Source organism: Parasteatoda tepidariorum, chromosome 3 (genome assembly GCF_043381705.1).
Source record: "Parasteatoda tepidariorum isolate YZ-2023 chromosome 3, CAS_Ptep_4.0, whole genome shotgun sequence".
Lineage (NCBI taxonomy): Eukaryota > Metazoa > Arthropoda > Arachnida > Araneae > Theridiidae > Parasteatoda > Parasteatoda tepidariorum.
Genome location: NC_092206.1, coordinates 26,171,397 through 26,196,894, shown reverse-complemented (window position 1 = coordinate 26,196,894; position 25,498 = coordinate 26,171,397). Strand labels below are relative to the sequence as shown.

Here is a 25,498-nt window from a genome sequence, read left to right as displayed (position 1 = left end):
AGTCTATATTACTAACTAAATTTTGATTTTCTTTAACCATTTTCTAAAATCAATAGTTAAGATGACATTGTTCCTTTTTTCTAAATTGGTTCCGAGGAACTCTATTTTCAGACTCAATTTATTATACTTTTGTTTATTAAATTTAGAATTAATAAATTTTTATTCCTATTTTATACTGTTTTATATACATAGCGCATTTTTCGATGTGTAATTTTAGATGGCCTACCTATTTTCTCCTTTGAATTTTGATATATTTGGTAATATCATGTTCTTTATAAATGCAGTTAAGTTCATTTTCGGGTCTCCTTTTCCACAGTCCGTTAATCAGAACACCTCCGAAAACACTTCGAAGGACTTTTCCCTCGAAAGCACATTCGCCTTTTGAGGTCATAGTTCGCGATTCCGAGGTTTATGTAAGGTACAGATCACTGAAGAAATCAAATGCCAAATATATTAAATGCCGATAGTTTTATACATTAAATTGATAATACTTTTAATACATGCAAAACTATACTTTAAAATAATCTGATTTCTACATATGTATTATTTATTGATCTATAAACAATTTTTTTTTATTAGATAAAACTACCGAAATAGCTTGAACAACTTAAAATAAAATCCCTTTTTAATTTAAATAAATAAATATACTTCCAGATAAGCACATTTGCCAATAAACGAAATTTATGCACCTTGTAAATCATATTAATGTTTTCTTTTAAATTTATTCAGCATTATCTCTCAACCGATTTAATATTTTTTTTTCCTGGTGCACTCTTCCTCTTAAACCAAAACTTCTATCGAAATTTATTAAATACACTACATAAAATGTTCTTTTCCTTTTCTAAGGAAAAACATTATTTTGTTAACGTGGGTAAATATTAGCTCTTGGTATACCAAGTGTGTTGGCGCGGTTCTTTTCTGTAGGTCAATTTTTCCATTCTTCTTTGCAGTGAGGAGGGGGGAGAGCATATGCATTTTTCATCTTTTCCTTAAACTCAGCGTTATGGCCTGAGGTTTAAGGGTACATATTTGCCGAACTTCTTAAATCAACAATGATTATTATAAGATATATTAACGCTATTAACTTAAGTATTCAATAACAAAGACTCAGCGGAAGAAAATTAAAGCATCACTTATCTTGGAATTGATTATTCATCTCCTGGTTATGATGAGCTTTGAAACAGTTAAATGATGCCTCATTTATTTTTGTACTGGTATCAAGTCTGGAATAAATTTAGGGGTCTTTATATTTTAGAGAGTGGTTTTAGCGAATATGGGAGCTGCGTTTGGAATAAGTATTTTTTATGAATCGCCCCATAATGATGAGGTTTATGTTGGTGTGCTAATTTAACGTAGGATCCACTTCTTGCAATTAGCTTTTGCTATTAATTGATTTTATAGACTTCGTGATTAATATTTTCATTCTAAATAGATTCATTCTAGATACTAAAAATTCTGTTGGTGTGTTAGCTTAACGTATAATGCATTTCTCAAGTTCAATCTTTTCCAATTGGCTGACTATTTTCATATATATTGGCTCATTCAATCCCAATTGGCTCATTTTGTAGATAGTTAAGGAAATAGAATATTACTCGCAAAATGTATGATTTCATCTGGGGACGGAGCCTTCAAAAAACGAAGCTTTCTTGTTTACGATGCCGAAAATGCTTTGAATAGCATCCTTAACAGATTTTGCAGACTTTTTGATTAGTACTTCCAATTTTAATTTGCTCGTAATATTGAGGTTACCGTTGTTTGACACAAAGTGGATTTATTAAGGCTTCAGGATAATTTTTAGAAACAATTAGTGTTATGCCTGTTTAGTTTCTCAGAAGAAAATTTTCTTCAATAATAGCTTTTAAAGAATAGCGTGTAAAAACTAACTTAAAGTGTTCAATTGCAATGGTTGTTTAATGACAATAATTGCACAGTGACAATACGTATTTGCTTTAATAATGTTGTATTAAAATATTTTATGTTAGAGGTCTATATTTTCAAATAAAGATCTTATAAGATAAGGAGATCTGTATTTATATAAGTAATTATGGTTAGCAAAATTAAAAATTTAAACAAAACATCCCTTGAGTTACGAAGTTGAGTAGAGTTTTTTTTTAATACCTAACCACCTAAAGAAAATAGCGAGCATTTTTTTCGATCGCAAACGATTGCCAAATTAGTGTTTCGCTCAAAAAGGAAATAAAAAACAGGTTTCAGTTGCTCACAACTCAATTGAGGATAAATAGTTAAAAATGAAATTAGTATGCCAACTTTGTAAACCAAGGTCTTACGGAGTAGCAATTTATCAAGCAAAGCAGTCCTTATAAATAAAATAAAACAAATGATAAAATTCAATACTTAACACTAACAATGACTCAGTATTCAGAATTCAATTCATATGACTTATTATTTTAAAAACAGACATCTTTCTATGTATACAATTTTGCTCTTTTTACTTAGCTATTATCTTTGATAAAAAGAAACTGATGCCCCAAGTTAAAAAAAAAAGTAGAAATAACTCTTCTTTTTGGTTTCATAATATGCGATCATTCCTCTCAGTTTTGGATTCATTCTTCTGAGACTGAAAAAAAATTAATACCACCTATTCTAAGGGAAATTTTTTTTAACTAAATTGACACTTGTGTTATCGAAATCATTCCCCGTGTCTAATGCATGGAAAAAAGATCTTCCTAATGCATCAAAATTAAAGTACTTTAAGTCTCCATTCCGTACTTCTTGTGTCTTTTTCCAAATATACATTAAGACTAATGGGCAACTTCTTTTCCTCATTCCTGAACAAAATGGTTTTGTTCATTAGCTATTTTCGATATATTGCGCCAACTTTTGTAATAATTTTCGCCAAGTTATTTTAAGGTTTACATTTACTGATATTGAGCATAGCAAAAATAGCCAAAATTATTTATTGCCCTTTTATCTAAACACCCCATTTAAATTTAACAAAACTGTGTATCATTTAATTTTTAAATTTATTTTAAGTCCTATTTTCCGTTTCGCAATAATAATAGTATTCATTAAATCTAATTATCAAATAATATTTGCAGCAAAAATCAAATTCTATAAAAAGCCACAATTACGAAGCTTTTTTTACCATTGTAGAAAAAGATAGGTCCCTGGAAAACGGGAAAAAGTGCTTGGCCTTGGCGGGGTGATGTGTGTACACTTACTAACATTTAAATATTTTATATGTTAAATATACATTTAAAGGAAAATCGTCATAGTATAATCTAAACTCCACATTTTCTTCATCTAAATTCTACATATTCATTCACAAATTAAACAAACGACAGAACATTCGTAGAACATGGTATTACTGTATGCATTTATATATTTTGTGTTCTTAAGGTATTTTGTTTCATAACGGTATTCTTAAGGTATTTTGCCGTATGTTGACACCCATACCTATTTTTTTAAACGCATGATTTAATGCTTCCAGAAAACAGTAGCGTATAAAAACTTAGGTGTGTCCCCTGCAAGATTTATATGTGCTCCCTATCTTTGACTAACCATAAAAAATTTAAAATTATGATATGAAACAAAAACACTGTGGTGAAGAGATTTTCGAATAATTTTAATCATTAAACACCCAAATAGTCTTGGTGCTGCCATCTAGTGTGGCAGAAACTAGACGTCCAAATTAACATGGCCAACGGTATCTCACCCATTGTGGTGGTCCTGAAAGAGTGGATACCACTTCTGGAGAACGCACTAGGTCTGCTCATCAGGAAGACTGATTGTGCAGCTCATAGGAAATTAGAAAGAAATAAAAAAACTTTTTTCAATTTAAGAAAAGGAAAATATTAATTGCGGTGAAAAGGCGTAATTAAGGCTCTTAAATTGAAACACTTTATAAACCTACCAATTTGAAATGATTTTTTTTAAATAATAGGTGAAAATAACTCACTTTCTTATAGTAATTATATTAAAAGTTTAGTTAAGGGTTATAATTAGTGAACTAAAAGTATTTTGTGAGAAAAAAATATTTTTATTTTACCTCATAGTATTATATTTTTCTGGCTAGTGCACCCTCAAATCTCGTGCACCCCTCCCCACCTTAGGGATTCGAAGTGTGTTATTTAATCCCCAGACTTAAAATTTGGATATTTTTATGCAAAATACGTATTAACTTCATATTTGTGTGTAAAAGTAGATATATTCTAGACATTAATTCCAAAACTTTATTCTTTGAATATTTAAAATATTACTTTCATATTTGTGACATGATAAAAAATATATATAAAAAGTACTTATTGCAAAATTTCTTCAACAAAATAACACTTTTACTATTGGAATCATTCCCCTTGTATAATTTTTGAGAAAATGTTGCCAAATGTATCAAAATAAAAGAAGCCATCTTGAACTGTAATTCCAGATTTTTGAGCTTTTTCCCAGTGATCGAAGTAGAAGTACTTTTGAAATGTGCGTTTAAAGCTGATGGTTAAATTTCCTTCCTTTCTCTATTACAAACATTTCTTTTGTTCGAACTCATTTATCCGAATAAAACTTTTATCTTTCTAAACTAGAAAATAGAAAAGACGATGATTTAAAATGGTATCTATTACTTAGAATAATAAAAAGCGATGCAAAAGTTCAGTCACTCTCATTTACTTGTGATATAATTTTTTTAAAGTTTATATCCGACGACCTCTTTTTTCACTATTGCCCTTTGCTTTCATCCGTACTACCTATAAGCTATTTTGCTTCGTTTTAAAAATATTGATTTCGATGTTTTAACTAAAGTCGTTATGTGAAGAATTGTAGATTATTATGGCCTCATACCAAAACAAACAGAACATTATAGTAACGTATAGCCATATTTATAAGTAATTAAAACCATATAGATATGTTATGCATATATTGACATGTAATTAAGTTATGTTGAGCCAAAATGTGCCTTATGTATTTTCTGTTATTTAAAAATTGAATTTCTATTTAATTTTCTTCTCAATATACAAATGTTAATTAAATATTTTTCAAAATACTTCCAAACTTACATTTAATGCTTTTAGAAAAGTATGGAAATAAATGAAAACAAATATGACAAATTAGACAAATATGAAAACAAGTATGAGATTACTTTAAATGCTTACTTAGTGTCTGCGTCTGCTAGAATACCAATGTAAAATATGTTCATCCAAACGAATCGATTTAATCAATTACATGGGAGATGCATCAGAATGCATGCGATTCTATGCTTTTCCCCTATGTACAAATGTACTTTCGTAATGTAATGCAGACTACAAATTAAATATTCAAATCTCTTCCGTTATTAGCAAACAGAAAAGTACGCGATTCATGCATAGGCGAACTTTTGAAAATATTTTTATTCAAATAATCACTTTTAAAATAAACATTTCATTGAGTAATAATATATATGAAGCTAGATGGTTGATGGCCGGTGGCTGAGGGGTATGGCTTTGCGCTCTATTACGACAGGTCTTTGGTTCGATTTTCGGGCCGGGTAAGGTTGACTCAGCCTTTCATTCTTTAAGTGGGTCGATAAATGAGTACCAAGTATGCCTGGGACTAAGCACTGGGGGTTCCACGTTCAGCTGAGCACTTAACCAGACCTAGTCAGCTGACCACCAGCTCACCACCCAACCGTAACATCTGCTTTTGCATTCCAGAGCCCAAGGTAAAAAAACAGAGATGGNCTTTTAACATGATTGATTCGATTATATCGCGATGCAAAACTGACGATATATCACGATATATAATTTCTAATATCGCCCAGTCCTAGTCCTATCCTCGAACCAGGCAAGGTTGACTCATCCTTTCATCGCTTTAGTGGATAGAAACAATTAGTATCCAGTATGTTTGGCGACTAAACACTGGGGGAGTTCCTCGTTCGGCTGACCAACCAAATATAACATCTGCTCCTGCACCTCAGAATGATGATCTCAAAACTCCGATGGGCACAGTGAGCCTTGGCCCTTCTAATTTAGTTTAATGATATGTGGACAGAATGTATTTCTTTGATCATTCAAATCATCATTGTGACTTGCGAGTTAAATGTCTAGTAACTTCTTTGCACGTTCCAAATTTTATAATTGATTCACTTTAATTTTTTTTATGCAAGTATGCACATTTGACGAAGTTTTTTTTTTTTGAGTTTGATTTCCATATGTTTGCATACATCACCATAAAAATAATAATCGTGAATCATGATTAGCATAAAACCAGTGCACTAGGTTTACGCATTTTACCGTAAATTTTGTATGTTGTAGTTATTTCACAATGAAAAAAAACACTCTAGATTGCAAAATAAACAGGATTATAATAATGCTCACGAAACCGACGTGTCAGGAATACGTATTTTACAATAAATTTCGTAATTAACTATTGTTGAATCATACATAATTTGAATACTGAATCCTTTCATTGGGAACGATAAAATTCTAGATTTTAATGATCTATATGAAATCAACGTGTCAAGAATGGGAATTTTACTATAAATTTTGTAAATCATAGTTATTTTAATATCTATAAGAAAATCACTTATTGCATTCACTAAGGTTCCAAAAAAAAAAGAAAAAGAAAAACATCTTTTACTATAAATTTTGTAAATTGCATTTGTTTCATAATTCATAAAAAATTAAATACTAAACGCATTTACTAAGAAACAAAAAAAATTGGAATTTTACATTCAAATGTATTCGAATTCCTGAGTGAATAATACCTAGAATGCTTCTAAACTTACATTTAATGCTTTCAGAAAAGTAGAGAAATAAAAATAGACAAAAATGGCCTAGATTGTCCTAAATGCCTGTTTTATGTGTGCATCCGCTAAAATATCGATGTAAAATATGTTCATCCAAACAAATCGATTTAATCCATTACGTGGAAGATGCATGTGATTCCATGTTTTCCTCCTAAGGCTCATAACTACTTTTCTAGTATACTGCGTATTAAATATTCAAAACTCTTCCATTAGAGAGAATGGGGACAACGTCCCAACACATTATTTTAAAGTGCACAAATATGTGAGTTACGTCACTAGTGAGTACACGTTTGTTGTTCTGAATTATATTCCCCCTCTTGGAGCCAAGTGTAATTTCTCACTGTTCTACCATCGGAATATTATTCTTTCTGTTTGGCAAGTCCTCTTAAAGAATCCAAACTTTGTCGAAACTGAAGGTCTGGAATACTTTAAATGCTGCCATCTTCAAAAATCTTTAAGCTTATTAGTAAACATTCTTTCAGAAAAGAAAGTGCTCTGTTATAGGGGGAAAATTGTTTTTTTCCGTTGTTGTTGGAACATTTAAACCTTGAATATTTTATTCGAGATGCTTTTAAATTACTATTTATTTTTATCTCCTTAGTAAGATAGTTTTATTTACGATTTGGAAAGTTTTAACCCATTTGTGCTCATGTCTGTTTTCAAAACATTTTTTTTTCAAGAAAGAATAAAATAATACCACAAGTGTTTAATGGTATGAATCTATCTTTTAGAAATATGACAGTGCGAGCCGCGATGGCTCATGGGGATAGAGCGTTCGCCTTCCAATGCGGCGAACTGGGTTCGAATCCTAGTCAATACGAATTCCACATCCGGCTTGCACCGACCATAGTGCTCGCGAGAAATATCCTCAGTGGTAGACGGATCATGGGTTAGAGTTCCCTTGCCCTCAGACTAACCGTGGGAGGTTCTCGTAGTCTTCCGCTCCATGTAACGCAAATGCGGGTTAGCTCCATCAAAAAGTCCTCCAATAAGGAAAATTTCTCCCAATACTCGATCGAGGAGTCCCCTTGTCTTCTGGATTAGGTTATAAAATTACAAGGCTACGGAGTTGAACATTAGTAGTCGTAAAACCAAAAAATTGGGTCGGCTGTTCAACGACCGTTAAAAAATAAAATAAAATACGATAGTGCTGCTTATTGTAATATTAATATAGAATATTATATACAGATATGAAGTCAAAATGCAGTGCTAAGTTTAAGCTTAAGTGTAAGGTAATCCAAAAAAATAATTACTTACTAGGAGCAAATATGTAGCACCACGTTTCTCACGTACGTATTTTTTTTTTAATATATCGACCACTTTTAACGGCCGGACTCAAATAGATTTTTGAAAAAATAATAAAATTTAAGGGAGTTGTTTAAATGTTATTGAATTAGTTAGCATTGATTATATTAGCACATTAGAACTAGGCATTGGGCATATTTATTGTTAAATTTTCAAAACTTGTACTTATACTATTTAAAATGAAAGTACAACTTCCTGGTCGGATGACGGAACTAACATAGTTTTAAGAAAGACTTTGGAAGTGAAAAATAATCTTTAACTCTACCACTGTTAGCCCAACAACGATGGGATTATAATCAGTTTTTCTTCTACAACTGAGGTTTGCGTATAGTTTGTCCAATCTAAGAACTCCCCCAGTCATTTGTCTGGACCCATGGCCATAACTATGGTAACGAGGTATATAACTATTTCAAATATGGGTGTGGGGTCACTGTTTAGGACAGGTTTTGGCTCGAGTCTGCGAAAGAGAAAGGGAATCTTTTTCTTCCGGCAATTGTGTTAGCCCTAGAGTGATGAGAAGCTACCCTCCCTAAAATGCGCTATTCTTGTTTCCATGGCAGCAGACGGCCTCAACCTTCGTGGCTGGGGGAGTTCTTACAGTAGACAAACTATATGTGATTGCAGTTAGTGTTATTAAAAAGCAGTTTCCAATATCCACCAAGCAGTGCCGAGATTCCAAATTGGTTCCTGAGTCCATATGAATGTATTCACATGCACGTAATACTTTTAAATAAATAAACTATTTTGAATAACTGAATTTTAATACATAAACTTAACACAAAATCTGCATTGCATCATTTTTGTTTTATGTTTCTTAAAAATCAATTAAACAGAATATTCAAGCGATCACTATTTAGATTAGTTATATTTAAATTTCTATTAAACGAAATTATAGGACATATCGCAGCTTTTTTTGGGTGTTCAACTTTACGTTTTATTTTATTTTGTTGCGCAAAAATTACTAAACTTAAAAACTTGAACTTACGAAGATGTGTTGAAAAAATTACAGATAGTTCGATGGAATGATATTATTTAACATTCGATTTATACTTCTGGAATTATTTCCTATTAAGTTTGCAGTAAAAATTTACCTGTTAGCTGATAAATTTGCAGAAATAATCTCCAGTCCTTAAGAATGTAATTAGAGTGTCAGAGTTCTGAAAGAGCCCACTCAACGTTATAAATTTAGAATTTTTTTTAAGTTTTTAAAATAAATTTTTTTTTCATGCATACTTTCGCACTTATTTTGCTTTATGTAAATAAAGACTATTCACCCATTGTTGTCAAAAAAAAATTACCTTTCTTAAGGTCTTTATTTTATATATTCTTGCTTGAGTATCATAACATATTTATAAATACAACATTTGCATCTTCATACTGCATCTGCTCTGCATACATTAACATCGCATACATCATTATATAACTTAATAGTATCATATCACACATTACAACGTTTAGCTTGAAATTATACAAAATATTTAAAAAAATTAGGTGTGGCAGTCATTGACTCAGTAACTCAGTTCTCTTACAACGATGCGATAAGTTCGTTAAATAAAAAAATATTGAAGCAATCTGTTTTATTTAAAAATAATTATCGCTGACTTTCCAGAGTTAATCATCGACATTCGTTACCGATGATATACAGAGAAAACAGAAAACCTTATTTTAAAAAAGAATTCCTTTTTTAACAGGATTAAAGATTTCTTCTTCAATGAACTAAATCGATGCTTGGATCCAATTACATAAAAAAAATATGTAGTTTAAATGTTAACGCTAAGAATCGACTTGGCAAAACATATCAACAACAGTGATTTACTTGTTTATAGTGTGGTTAATTATGCATATAGCTAACTGGAATTGCTGTTTTAAAATAAGATTACAAATTTTGCTAATTGGAATTGTTGTTTTAAAATAAGATTACAAATTTTGATGCCAAAGTTCTCGATCGGTTTACTAAAGAACATAATTGTCTTAAAAAAATCCATTCATATTGTACAATTGATTTTGCATTTTCGCATTCTCTTTACCTCAAAAATATTTTATCTTTAATGCTAGTTTTCTTTTAAATGTAGTAGTCTTTTTAAGATGAATATTGATTAGCGAATATTTTGTATATCTCATATTTGTTAAAGATCTAGAGTTATAGCAAATCCTGCAATTTATTTTCAAGAGTAATTTTTCACCTATGAAACTCTTGTTTAAAGCGTTATAAATCAAAACCCGTCAAATACCAAAATAGTTGTGAAATATTTTTTTATTTATCAAAATAGTAGTGACATTTTAGGAGTAAAAATAATAATGAGCAGAGACCTAAAGAGTTGAACTTTTAACTTTAAGGGGTTAAAAATTTTAATTTATGCTGTGAAAGGTGACAAATAAAATAATGCACATGCAACATAATATAAATGATATAGGAAACTATTGGTGGTTCTTAAAGAGTTAAGTAATGGTTTATAAACATAAGATTATTTATTTTCAGCTGTTACAATCGTCCCTTAACTTATTCTTACAATCGTCCCCAAGGCGCCATTTCAGCTTCATTTGTTAAAAACAATGCTAGTTAATTAACAAAACTAATCTTTTTTTTTGAAATATTAATTAAGGCGTCTACTTATATATTCGGTTAATAAATCTTATTTGTTTAAACAAAATTACTTTGTTACAATATAATATTCTAATCCCAAAAAAGTACTTACGTAGCGTGAAAATATCTTTTGTGGTGTAACTCTTTCAAAAGTACATAAAAATGGTTGCCAGCAGGGGTGTTCATGTTGATTTATTAAACACACCTTGTGTGCCACCTAGGAACCAAATCTAGAAAACGACACTCGAAATTTTTGCTCTGTTACAATTTTACCCTGTTACAATTGACCCCACTCACACCTACATCTCCTGAAATAAGATGAAAAGGGAGTTGAATAAAATGTATCATTTGGGAGTCCACCTCAGCTTAACCCCCGAAATTAACATGGGTTCCATATGGAATGATCTGATGAAGTTAATTGTAATATTCATAAGGGATCTTAAATTTACATGCAAGGGTGATAATTTCCAATCCTCTTAAATTTTTATTTCATGCCGTTTGAATATTCTTAGCTTAGACACCTTCACAACAAACTTAATTGTTTTTATTTTAATACGTTTTTAATTTCTAACGACTTTTTCATTACTTTTCGATAAAATTATTTGTACTTAAAATACTTCTTGCTTCAGTTTCATCGCATAAATGTTTTTATTATTATAATTTTTTATTTCACTTACAAAACTATTTCTTTGTTTAACGTGGTAAAAATACATTAAAAATTACCTTTTAAATGTTTTCACTCCGTTAAATTTACATAAGATTATTTTTCTTGGAAGATTGCGTGCTGTTTTTTTTCTCATTAAATCTTCCTCTCCATTGATTCAAAAAAAGGAATCATTAATCATCTGAATCAGGATGACCCAAAATTTCATTTGAGCATCTTCATCCGAAAACATTTTCTTATCCATTTTTTTTCTACTATCATTTCTTATTTCCGTAGCTCTGCATTCGGTACTGAGACTTAGATTAAAATAAGAGAACTCCTGAATGCAATCATTTATCTGCAGAAATGAGTAAGTTGGTCCAGGAGTTAACATTAATGACTTCGTGAGAAGGAAAGAAACGGACTTTTTTGGTTTTTAATCATCTCAGAATATTATAAAAGCAGTAAGAAGATTAATTCTGGAGAAAAAATATTTAGTTTCCTTGAAATATTCATAAAGGAGATTAAATTAAAACGTAAGGATTCCAGTTTTAAATCTTTTCCCGTGTTATACTTAATTCAAAATATGCATAGTTTAAGCAGATGGTTTTGCTACGTTTACCTATATTTTATTTATTTATTTTTTAAATAATATGAAAATTGAATTTAATTACTGAAATATGAATAAATTCTTGGCAAAAAACTATCCCGGTCGCTTATTCGCATTGCTCTATAAAGTCATTAGTTTTTTTTTTCCTTTTTTAAGAAAAACAAATTTATGTAATAATACAGAACTTAGTTGTTCTCCTGTAAATATTTTGTCCTGTTCACTTAACCAGTAGCAGAAGTTATTTTCATATAAAACAAAGACTAGTTAAAAACCCATTTATCGGTTGGAAAATTTATATTGTTGTTTCTGATGGCACTTGGACAAACCAAGTTTACCAGCCATTGGCTTTTTGCATATTAAATCAAGAATGTGCGCCTTTCGTTTGACAAGAGAGCACCGCAAAGATGAAAGTAAGTCTTAGCTCAGAATGCCACAGATAGATGGCAGCACCACTTATTCGCAAGGATACTTCTCCAATTTAGACATAAATCTGGAGGGGAAGGAAATTTTTTCTACTATCGTTTCTTATTTCCGTAGCTCTGCATTCGGTACTGAGACTTAGATTAAAATAAGAGAACTCCTGAATGCAATCATTTATCTGCAGCAATGAGTAAGTTGGTCCAGGAGTTAACATTAATGACCAGTGAGAAGGAAAGAAACGGCCTTTTTTGGTTATTTAATCATCTCGGAATATTATAAAAGCAGTAAGAAGATTAATTCTGGAGAAAAAAAATATTTAGTTTCCTTGAAATATTCATAAAGGAGATTAAATTAAAACGTAAGGATTCTAGTTTTAAATCTTTCCCGTGTTATACTTAATTCTAAATATGCATAGTTTAAGCAGATGATTTTGTTACGTTTACCTATATTTTATTTATTTATTTTTTGAATAAGATGAAAATTGAATTTAATTACTGAAATATGAATAAATTCTTCGCAAAAAATCTCAGTCGTTTATTTGCATAGCTCTATAAAGCCATTAGTTTCTTCTTCTTTCTTTTAAGAAAAACAAATTTATGTAATAGTACAGAACTTGGTTGTTCTCCTGTAAATATTTTGTCTAGTTCACTTAACCAGCAACAGAAGTTATTTTTAAATAAAACAAAGACTAGTTAAAAACCCATTTATCGGTTGGAAAATTTATATTGTTGCTTCTGATGGCACTTGGACAAACCAAGCTTGCCAGCCATTGACTGTTTGCAAATTAAATCAGTAATGTGCGCCTTTCGTTTGACAAGAGAGCTCCGCAAAGATGAAAGTAGGTCTTAGCTCAGATAGATGGCAGCACCACTTATTCGTAAGAATACTTCTCCAATTTAGACATAAATCTGGAGGTGAAGGAAATTTTCTCCAAATTCCTGGTACTGATTAGCAACTAACCACAGGACTTTGAATTCTCCAGATTTTACGAGGACGTATACCGCATGTACTCTTTGGGTCACGGAGTCGAGAATCGGAACCCGGCCCTCCTAACCGGGGTCGATTCTCTAACCACTGGGCATCTCGGCCAGCAGCATTTACTTTGAGATCCTGTAAAACATTTTAAATAGATCAGAATTAAGGTATTGTCTGTTATTTAAGTCAGTAACAGAAGCTGCTTTCTTATCTCGCTTTACAACTGAGTTGTAGTGACTCAAAATTAGCTTGATTAGTCTTATTTAAACGAAAGTCTTTCTACTGTAAATTAATTTTACGATTTTTCAAAATTTATTGGACAAGTTTTATAATTCAACTTTTGTTAATATTTTTTTACGTACCTCGATTAAGTTGTAATTTAAAGAACCAGAGTTTTATCGCCGCAGACGGCTTGAAATCGTACTGGTAAAGGTAGTCTAGGAAGGGAAGATCAATTATCATTACAGACCACATTGCCAATATCATGCCATTGGTCAAGCAATTGTAAGACATTAACTACCATAAATCCTCCTCCCTGGCTGTTGAGAGAATGCCTTACGGACTTACAGAATTTCCTGACCACTTTTAAAATATCATAAAACGGCCAAGTCATATTTCAATCAACGTCTTCAATCAAACGTCTGTATGTACACTGAAGAGCCAAAAAACTGGTACACCTGCCTAATATTGCGTAGAGCCCCCGCGAGCACACAGAAGTACCGCAACACGACGTGGCATGGATTCGATCAATGTGTGAAGTAGTGCTGAAGATAATTGACACCATAAATCCTGCAGGGCTGTCCATAAACCAGTGGGAGTAAGAGGGGGTGGGAATATGTTCTGAACATCACGTTGCAAGGCATCCCAAATATGTTCAATAATGTTCATATCTGAGAGTGGATCCAAGAGCACTCTTCTGAATTTAGACACTTCCGCTGCCCACCAAAATCCCCAGAAAAGAACATTATTGAATATATTTGGGATGCCTTGCACCGTGATGTTCAGAAGATATCCCCACCACTCTTACTCCCACTGGTTTATGGACAGCCCTGCAGGATTCATGGTGTCTATTATCTCCAGCACTACTTCACACATTGATCGAATCCATGCCACGTCGTGTTGTGGCACTNGCACTACTTCGCACATTGATCGAATCCATGCCACGTCGTGTTGCGGCACTTCGCGTACTCGCGGGGGCCCTACACGATATTAGGCAGGTATACCAGTTTTTTTGGCTCTTCAGTGTATAATAAGCAGTATAATGCTCTATAATGCTAAAATTATTTTAAATGGTGTTTTACTTAACGTAGAAAATAAAACAGCTAACTAGTCCCATTTTGAGTCGAATATCTATTCGGTAATTTTTTTTTTAAATCTTAAACATTCATTTCATTATTAATGCTATTTACTGTTTGGATTTTTCACATTGATTTTAGTTCATATTTCTTCATTTTATGTGATGTATGTAACTTCGAATAATTAATCAGCAATTGCAAGGAAGCTAAGAAATTCCCCCCTTAGAATATTATAAATTCTAATAACTAGCTTTTATATAACCCTACAATTTCAACAAATGTTAAATAGCGCTTAAGTATTAATTCCTTAAATCAGAATTATTCATATTTTCAGTAAGCACTGAATTTCTATAGCTTAAACCTAAGTAATTAAACATTAGTTTGTTAAATTAATGTTACATTTAATTAAAACCCTCATATATTATCTACGTATTACGAAGAATGGGGCAATAACAAATTACGTATTCGAAAACGCATTTATCATAGTTTAGTTAAACTAACACAATCCTTTCAAATACTTAAATTAAAATACGAATTAAATTATTACAGCTTGCATATTAAATATAAACTGCGTATTAAATGTTTTAAACACGTCTAAATCCGTCATAACAAAGTACACGTTTTGTCGTTTTGTCTTAGATTCGAATGACATTAAGCTTGTGTGTAACTTTTGAGTCTCTTTTAATGTTAAAAACTGAAATATCTTTATGATACAAACTTGGTCAGATAGTGGGGAAAAAGTTATTGAAGCAGGTATGCAAAATGAACTCAACCAAAATTCGTTTCCTATGGAATTGATAATATAGATTACACTGGGGAATAAATTTTTCGTTGCATCTATACAAATTATTGTTCTTATCTAATTGGGGTGTGGGGATTTCAAATCTGTAATCAGTTTTGCTCCTAAAAGCTCCTAAAGCTTCAGATTTTTTTTTAAAAGGACAATTTTAATCTATTATTTTCGAAACGTTCAATTACAAAAATTTTACATTACATACACCCCCTGTTATATTGCATTTACATCTTGCAACAAACTTCTAAGAGAATAAGGGCATATCATCTGGATTAAAAACTGCATGGTAGCCCGTGTCCGGAAATTTCGTCGCAAGCGGCTAAGGGCGTTTCCCTATTATGACCTAATCAGAAGATTACGAAGAAATGGTCCATAATAGGTAAGCGCCTAGCGGCGTATGACGATATTTCCAGACACAAATTCCTATAAATTTTAATCCTAGTAATTTGCCCTTAGTCTCCAGAAGTGTGTCGCGACCTCCTATTATAGCTTTTAAATTATAGTCTCCTCCTATTGTAGTCTCCTATAATAGTCTAAATTATCCTGTTATATATCTCATCCTATTGCAGTCTCCTCCTTTAGTTTTTAAAGTTGTGTATATTGACAAAAAATAGACTAAAAGTGTCAGTTTAAGAAATTGTATCTTGGAGAAAGAAAACGATTGCAGATTTGAATTTAGTGATCCAAAAGTATCGAAGATTCTTTTGAAAAAATTTCCTTCAACAGAGAAAAGCCTTTTTTTTCAGTTTAACTGTCTGAAGTAATAACGCAGAATTTTATACTTAATAGAATATTTCACGTGTATAGACTTAACTCAAAACAAAAATATTCATAGGCAATTTTTTATTTATTTTGCATATTTTTGACAAAATAAATATTTTGATGTTCAATTATTAAAAATTTATTTAGTACGTTTTTAACTGAATGAGATATCACTGTCAATAAACATTATATTTTTTATCTAAAAAAAATCGGAATACTTGTGTCTGATTTATTTATTCATTAGTGAACTCTTCGTTCGTTTCTTTTGCATGTATTTAGAATAATGTCATGATGTAATAAAAAATAATAAAAACTAACTTAAAGTGAAGAAGAGAATTTAAAATAACCAACAATCCCACAAGCTGTCTTACCTTTCAAAAATTTAATTTAACTAATCTGGCGAAGGAGAAAAAAATCAAAATGCATAGTTACATATTGTGACTACTTTTTTCTACTTTTGACAGTTGAAAATTAAAGATTAAAAACTCGTAAAAAAGAGATATTAACTGCGTTATTCAAACTTACGTAAAGATTTTTTTCCCTTTCTTAAAGAGAAAAACAAAGTTTAATTTTCAATTAAGTTCTAGAATGAAGTACGGCTAAGATAATTTAGAATGAATTTATACATATAAATCCGTACTAAAAGATGTGATACCTTTACTCGGATAATGAAATTCGAATTATATAATTAAAATAATTTTTTTTTAATTTAGTGTTGGCGGTAATGGTAATAAATTTCAGAATATAATATAAAAATAATTAATATAATAATTTATGAAAATTATTAATAAATTTCAGATCATAATTTATCACGACAACTATTATAGATCAGATATGAGAGCAAGAACTATTGTTGATAACACATGAAAGGCTTGAGTCAATATAGCGATAAACCAAATTTTGAAATTCTTCAAAATATCAGTTTCAGAGAAAAATCGACAACTACATAGGCAAAAAGATCTTTATGTATATTCTAGTGTTTTCTTGCGGAATTTTGGAAACTTTTAAAATACCTATCTTGAAACAATGCTAAACATCAATTTTCTCAAAAAAATATGATTCGAAAAAAAATGTAGCTTATCGTATATTTAGATATAATTGTTTAGGCAACATAATGAAATGGTATCTGAATAGACAGATGAGTAGCTCAACCATAAAAAAAAACATCCATTTTTGTCAAAAAAGAAAACGAACCTTAAAATTGATTTTATGCATAGCACTTCGCAAGGTTTTTGCTGCAAAAACAATGTTGCAGTTTTTATTACCTAATTTTCTCCTTACCAAAAAAGAATTACGTCTTTTGTAATGTTGATGCTTTATATGAATGTCTCATTCGAATAGTGGTCCTGTCATGTTCATGCCAGTAATAGTTGTCTTAATTTAAAAATAGTACACCTTTATACCTGATGGTAAACAGAGGAATCCACAAATCAGACAAAATAAGAACAAATGTATTCATTAGATGTTTAAGCTCTGTATTCTAGAATGTACAAACACGGAGTTGCCCCCATCCTTAAAAAATCATCTGCCCTAAGTGTCCCAAATATGTGTAAAATTGGTTAAAAAAATTAAAAAGAAATGCACGGATTGTTGAATTGTGTTTAGGTAACTAGGCGTCTCTTCTCAACATGTTTTAATATTAGAGTTCATTAACACATAACGCTCTAAAAAAGAAAGGTGTAAAACAAAGTATTATTCTGTTTTCAAACACTTTAGAACTGGAATATTTGCAAGGTCATGAGTTAATTTCGATCTCAAATCACAGCGTTTTTGCTAGAAATAATTTAATCTGGAAACATTGTTCAACAGTTAACGTCATCTGTTGGGGGCTTTGTGATTAAATTTACTGGTTACCTAAGCAGAATGCAGCAAACCATACATTTCTATCTCTTCCAAACACTTTTCAATCTTCCTTGTATTGTTTTTTTTTTTAAATTAGTATTTTAAGTTGTTTGTCCTTCTTAGGACTCATTTATATCTGGGAAATTCATTTTATATGTGTTTTTTTTATATTTAAAATTGTTATAAAATAAAATGTCTCTTATATCAGCTCATGATATTTATCTTCTTTCAGATTGTCCGTTAGCTAAGCAGAATTTCGAATTAGTCACGGGTTTCGTATTCACGGCACCGGATGACACAATCGAGCTAGTTCCTGGTACTCTACACTTAACAGAATGTCTGTCCTATTGTCGTCACAATTTGTCCTGCAGGGCAGTTAATTTTGAGACCGGACTTTGTGTACTCTTCAGTTCGAGTGCCGTTGACCGGCCAGAAGCTCTAACTTCCTCTCAATTTCCAGTCTTCACGATATATGCCCAGAAGATATGTTTAGAGGGTAAGTATTTGTTCTGTTTAACGTAGTTTTAAATCAATTCAACTATGGCTTCTCTGTATCGTCTAATGGTGCTTGTAATATCAGATAGATTACTAGTGTTGAAATTATTTGTTTATAGACTCTTACGCCAAATTTAAATTCTTCGAACATCAAAAAAAATTTTTAGGCACGTTTTTCTAATCATTTTGTGCAAAGTTTCACTCTTAAACTTTTATTGATCATCAGTATGTTTTTATGGGATTCAAATAATTATCTCAGTATCGCTGTTTTAGAAATTTTAGTCATATAGCAACAAGATTTAATTACCAAATATCAGCTAGTGTTGGATACCAATTAAGCTAACTATATTATAAATAATATAACGTTTAAAAAGATAATCTTTAAACATCTTAAATTGGCATGAATTTAGCTATAGAATTTCCTTGAACTGTCCAGTAATTTTCGAGGTGTTCTAGTTAATCAGCATTAACCAATGAAGTTACAAAACCAAATTCAGAGTATACTTTTTCTGAATAAAAAGTGACGCTTCTCTGTTACTTTTTGAACTGTATCAGCATTGAAATGTGTTGTATTTTAATTATTTTTTAGCTGGTACAGACTTTAGCAATCGCCTAATGCTAAATTGAAATTTAATTTTAAATTTCAGTTAATAAATATAGAAATTATATATAATACATATCAAGCATTATGCTTCAATACAATAAAAAAATTACTCGAAAATCATTTTTTATTTTCTATTGAAGCTTAATTAAGAGCAGAAACCATTTAATCACGCACTATGTGGTATAAAATGTTTGAAGGAGTTTGGAAATAATTTAATTATGTTCGCATTTCTCCTCAATCAAGGTTAAAAAAAAAATGTATCGATGCTTCTTATAAGCTCCATTAAATATAAACTGCATAACACGTTATATGCTGGCATCCCATGCAACTTTATGTCTTTAAATTAGATGAACATAGTGCAACGATATAAGATGAACAAATTTCTTTTTGCAGGCAGAACTTTCACAACTTAGGCATGGACAACACTTTCAATTTGAATTTATACATGAAAACTTGTTAAATTAAAAATTATCTGCCAAATATCATTTCAAAAATGAAGGAATATACTACATTCAAAGCTTTTTGTTTCAAATTTAAATGATAAGACAGAATATTTTTTTCTTAATGAACCTCAATTTAGACCAGACCCCATTTAATCGAGTATTAAAACTGATACCATAACAAAATCGTTCGAATTAAGCATAAATTTCTTCACAATCGAGGTAAAAAAAAAAGTTATCTCTTTTATGAACTCCACTAATATTAACTCCAAAGTTTTTATCCTGCCATTCCTTACAACTTTACACCATTGAATTAGATGATCATAGTGCAGCCCGGAACGAGATCAACAAAATTTCTTTTGATCCCCAAAACTTCTTTCACAACAAACTGAAAAGAAAAAGATATAGATGGAGAGAGAAAAAAAAATCGTTCTCCCAGTTGAAACCCTCCAGTGGAATTCGAAAGCTAAAAGGTAATCATGACTCTCTATAGTGGGGGGAACTGTTTATTTCCTTTCTAATAATGAACATTTGGAGCGCAGGGGAGAACGATTTGTAACGAATCCAGAATTCGTTAATGATAGAGCGTAGACATGAATTTTTATGAACGTTTGAGTTCCTGAATAGTGCTTTGTATCAGCTGCATTGTTCATTTCAAACTACATAATGGTGTTGTTTATATCTCCACACCAACAAGAAATTATGTAATGCGCAAATTGTAGTAATTTGTTATAATAAATTCAGTTTCTTACAGTTGCTAATAGTTTGAAGTGACAATAATGCATTTCATTTAGTTTTTATCAATAACATTCTGATGTAAATAGGTATTTTGATGTACGCACTTTAAATACATTGTGAGTTTTGGTTAGAAGTTTTAGGCTCAAAAAGTTTTGATGAGTGTATTTCGAAAATTAAAAATAAAGTAAATAAAAATGTTTACATTATTTGACCTCCTATTAAGGGAGAGAGCTAAAAATACTTTGCATCTTGCAAAATTCTATAACTGAAACATTGATATAAATGTACATAATTACATCCAAAACTGTCATTTGAAAAATATTTTAACTTTTTGTAAATTTACTAAACAGCATATTGCATAGTAAGCTTTATTCTTTATTTACATTAACTATTGAAGATTTAAATAAAGCAAGCCTTATGTGTATGGATAAGGATGATATAAAAAGGATATTAATGATTAAAAAAAATATGACGTTAACTTAAATGTGATGTTTTTATAGAACTATCCAAAATTTATCTAACAAAAAATTGGCAGATCTATAATTTATCAAAAAAATTTTAAATTTGAACTTTATTTGTGGAGTTCAAACCTAATACTTATATTTGCTGAAAACCCATTCTTCGTATGGGGTAAAAAAATTAAACAATCAATATATCAACACCGAGCAATACTATGAAATCATGCACGAAATTTAAAGACTTATACCAATGCAATTAATAAAGCCATAATAATTCTTTTTTCAAATTTATTATTATATTTTGTTCATCCCGGTGGCTTAACGTTATTAAATTTAATAAAGCATGTTTTTAGTTGCTTATCCTTTTAAAATGATGATTAACTGCTTTCAGAATCTTATGGCATGATGTTGTTGCTGAAGGCCAACTCATAATTTTCAAAATTTTCCACTATCACGAGATTTTCTCCTAGACTTATCCCTTTAGAAGAGAAGTAAAGAAATTCTCTTCACAGTATCTAAATTAAATCTTCCAAGTATTTATGAAGTTTTAATAGGTATCAAATATACTAATATAATACATTGTACCATTTGTTCATTCGGTACTAATTGAAACTGCATCAATTACATAATACCAGTAGCGCCTATCGCCGAAATTAATTAAGCCTCATTGGTGTCAATAATAATATGGCGATTTCGTATTTCTCTCTCAAACCATGTCTCTATTAATTTTGATGTATAGAATAAATAATCTACGGTTTATTATTTTTTTTATTTAGTACTTATTATCATAACTAATGAAACATCAATGGCGTCAATAATAGTTTGGCGATCCCTTAAATGGATTACGTACCATTTATCCAGTAATGCTGTTTTTAACATAGATTATTTTTTATTCCAATTAGTAATTATTACCATAATTAAGCCTCAATAGCATAAGAATAATAGGGTTATTCTTTGCGATTTTCTAAATGAGTCGGTTACATTTCTCCATTAATTTTTCTTTTTAGTACCCGCTTATTTAGTTCAGCTTGTACGTAAAACCAATATTAAGACTTATTTGAGTCAATAGCAGTATGGTGATTTTTCAAGGTTGCTTAAATAAGTACCTAAGAATAAGTACCTTTTCTCCATTAATCTTGCTTTCAGTAACATAGCTATTTTTTAATTGAATTATCACTTATAATACAAATTTAATACAATTTATACAAATTTAATCAAGCATCGTTGATGTCAATAAGAGTATGACGAATTTTTCTCATCTCCTGTGCGAATTAATATCTCAATTTTTGTTTACTATGAAAATTAATCTCATTATGTCATTTGCTTGCAATACAAAGTAATGCCCTATCATATTCGTATTTAAATTGCTGTTTATTTAAATAATTTAGTTTCCTATGTATAACTATAAACAAAATAACTTGAAGTCTCAAATAGCTTTAGAAATATTAATTTGATTATGTAATCTGCCAATGCTATGCTGATTTCTCAGTGAGTTTATCTAACATAACAAATACATAATAAATAAATAATTAAGAATGTGCAAAACAAACTCTCGTTAATGAGAGCTGTAAGCAAACAAATATACCTAATATAATCTTTAAATCACCTGAAATTAAGAAAATCGTGTGCAGTTTCATTTTTATCAATCGCAAGCTATAAGCGAATGGGAAAAAATCTATCAGACTAACTAATGGAAAATTTCGAACGAATTTTATGATCGAGGTCTAAATTTACCCTTTGCAGCAGCCACTGTCTGAATTTCAGGATGATAGAACAAATAGTTCTGGAATTACAAAAGAGACTCGAACCTACTCAGACAAATTTATTAACCCTCTCAGACATTTTATTATTATTGATTGAAAAAGGCTACCTTCTTGTTGAGATTCAGTGTATATATGTCCTCATTGGGCATATATATATATATAAAATTGGGCATGACCATAATTTATTTAGTTTTCACAACCTTGGGTCTATAAACATGTACAAGCTTAAAAAAATCTTATTCTTTTCTTCATTTATATTAAGTGTTTTCTAGTTGTTGTTGTTGACGTATGCCATTAAGGCAGAGGGGTGCGATTGTTCTTGTTTTCATGTGGCGCCATCTATGGCCAAGAATTCTTTATGTATATGTTTATAGTATTAAGTATTTTTTAGCAACTATTTTTTAATCTTTAGTTTAAGTTGAGTTTAATTTTATAATATTTATTTTAATTTTATAATCTAAAATGATTTATACATCCCCCAAATCCGCAATACTCTAAAAACTATTTTATTATTTTTAATTTTGTTTCAAGATTAGATCTAAATCAGTTTGATTTCAAATGGTTTTGTTTTGTTTTGGTCTATTATGTTTTGTTTTTTTTTTAACTTTACATTAACACAGTAAATCTCCATCAATGTACTGTTTCATTAAAACCTGTTTTCAACTAACCTGAATTAACTTAAATTAATTTAAATCTTTCTTATTCGCCATATTTATAATGATACTCCGTATTTTAATAATTTTAACTTAATTTTTATCTTCGATAACATATTATTAATAAAATATCTGAGATACATTTTTTGAAAGAGCTTTGAAATTTTACTCAAAATTGTGGAAAGTGTATAAGACTCTGGCTGAAAAAAACCTCGACATTTTTGATGCACTTTAAAAAGACATTTTTTTCGGACATCATATTTACTATGACTAAATAATTCATAACGAATCATTTTCGAAATGCTATAAACGTTATATTGAAAAAGAAATAATTTAAGCTGAAAACAATTGGATAACTTCAATAAAAATATTTTCCAATTCTTCGTTTAGAAATTTGATTTCTTTTTACGAGTCTTACAATATCAAATTATAAATTGCCATGAGATATTAACAGCCAATTACATGTTAGTCTTCGCTTCTTTTACTTCTTTTCCTCTAAACTTATCTTCCAAACTACTGAGAAATAAAACCCATTTAGAATGAGATATGTAAACATTGGATTGTTTCAATATTTGTTCGCACCCTTTAAATTCGATCGTTTCGGTCCATTGATATTCAAGATCTTTTTCCTATGGATACGATCATGTGCACAATGTAAATTGCAGTCTGTTTTTCTTTCTGACAAAGTCTATTCCGTATTCGTGCTTGTTATGCTGAAACTATCTTCGCTGAAAGTTTAAATTCGTGCTCCACGTTAAAAATATTTTCCAATGCATATTTCACCGTGCATTAGAGTATATCTTTATTTATGTATCGAAATAAAGTTATTTATGAGACTGATTTTATCTTCTTTTTTTTTCCTCGTTGAAAACTCACGTTTGCAAAACATCATTTGTATAAAAGTTATTATTTCTATACAAGTTTTCTCAATTTTTTATAAAAACTATATCATAAAAAGTTTTTTTTTTATTTAAGAGAAACGCTAAGGTTATTATCCAAAAAAAATTTGTTTTGAAGATTTTCTGGATTGTATATTTATTGAAAACACGGATATTTATTGAAAATAGGCAATCAAAATACGGTACATTCAAGGAACAACAAACTGCTTCGAATATCAGAATTTAATTTATCCCTTAACGATATAACATTCCCTGCATGCATCGAGAAAACATTAGTTCTAAAAGGGGTAATATATAAATGAATAAAGCTTTAGAACAGCTGACAGTTTATGATTGTTAAAAAAGGTGAGGACACGTCCTTACGCCCATAGCATACGAGCTTAGTTTCTTAGTTTTAATATACCCTTTGAAATACTCAAGCAAAAAATAGCATTCTGATGAAAACAAATTTTGCTTATCTCTTGAAATGTTATAATAGTTTTCCATTTTAATTTAAGTTCATTACCGACAAACGCTTCGTTAATATTTAATTTAAATAGGAAAATTAAATCTTCTTAAAAATCGGAAAGAATTGACTGAAAAAAATTTGTTTTTTTTTATAGATAATTTTGCCGGCCAGGTGGCCGAGCGGTTAGCGCGCCTGACTGCGAGCGGGCTCGAATCCCTCTCTGGGCATGGATGTTTCTCCCTCTTGTGTTGTCCTCTGTTGTGTGTGATGTGTGAATGTGGCCCACCCTATGAACAGGTTTGTGGCAGTGTGGCGTGGACAATGTTACTCGCCTCCGTGACTTTGGTTCACAGGTGCCCACTAGGTAACGCGAAATGAGTAACACCTCTGGTATCTTCTAAGGCGAAACGAATAAAGTTCAGTGCCTGCCATTCGAATATATATATACATATATAGGGTGTCTCAGTTAAGCGTTTCAGAACTTCTGAGAAGGGTAGGGGGAATCCTGACGACTCGAAATCATATAGCAATGTGGGGTCGGAAATGCTTTCCTGAAGCGGTAACGTACACAGAAGCACCATAAGGAAAAGAGACCGTAAGTGAAAAATCGTTTTAATAATACATGGAAAAAAGCATAAGGCACATGGGTCAAAGTTAGTGTTCGAAGTTTCTGCCACCGGCTACAATGCACTCCTCACATCTCCGGTGCATAGACATCCGAACATTCTGCAATACTCCAGGCATATCTCGAATTTCTCCGGCAGCTACTGTGATTCTTGCAACCAGCTCCTCAGCATTGTCAACAGGGGTGTCATAAACCAGTGTTTTCATATGACCCCAGAAATAAAAATCAAGACATGATATGACAGAGGAGGCCAACTCACTGGAAAGCTCGGTCGGAACTTTTGAACAACGCGATCTACCTCGTCAGGAAAGCATTTCCGACCCCGCATTGCTATATGATTTCGAGTCGTCAGGATGTCCCCTACCCCTCTTAGAAGTTCTGAAACGCTTAACTGAGACACCCTGTATATA

The 25,498-nt window shown here is 30.8% G+C and overlaps 1 protein-coding gene and 1 long non-coding RNA gene across 2 annotated transcripts in view; one reads left to right on the top strand and one right to left on the bottom strand.

Moving 5' to 3' along the window:
* Positions 1-25,498, top strand: part of LOC107444593 (uncharacterized) — a 209,311-nt gene that overhangs the window by 78,905 nt on the left and 104,908 nt on the right. The window contains exon 2 of the mRNA XM_021145380.3: positions 18,198-18,461. Within this exon, the coding sequence (XP_021001039.1) occupies positions 18,198-18,461 (264 nt within the window). The remainder of the gene's footprint in view (positions 1-18,197; positions 18,462-25,498) is intronic.
* Positions 1-25,498, bottom strand: part of LOC139425135 (uncharacterized) — a 39,124-nt gene that overhangs the window by 6,724 nt on the left and 6,902 nt on the right. The window lies entirely within an intron of this gene.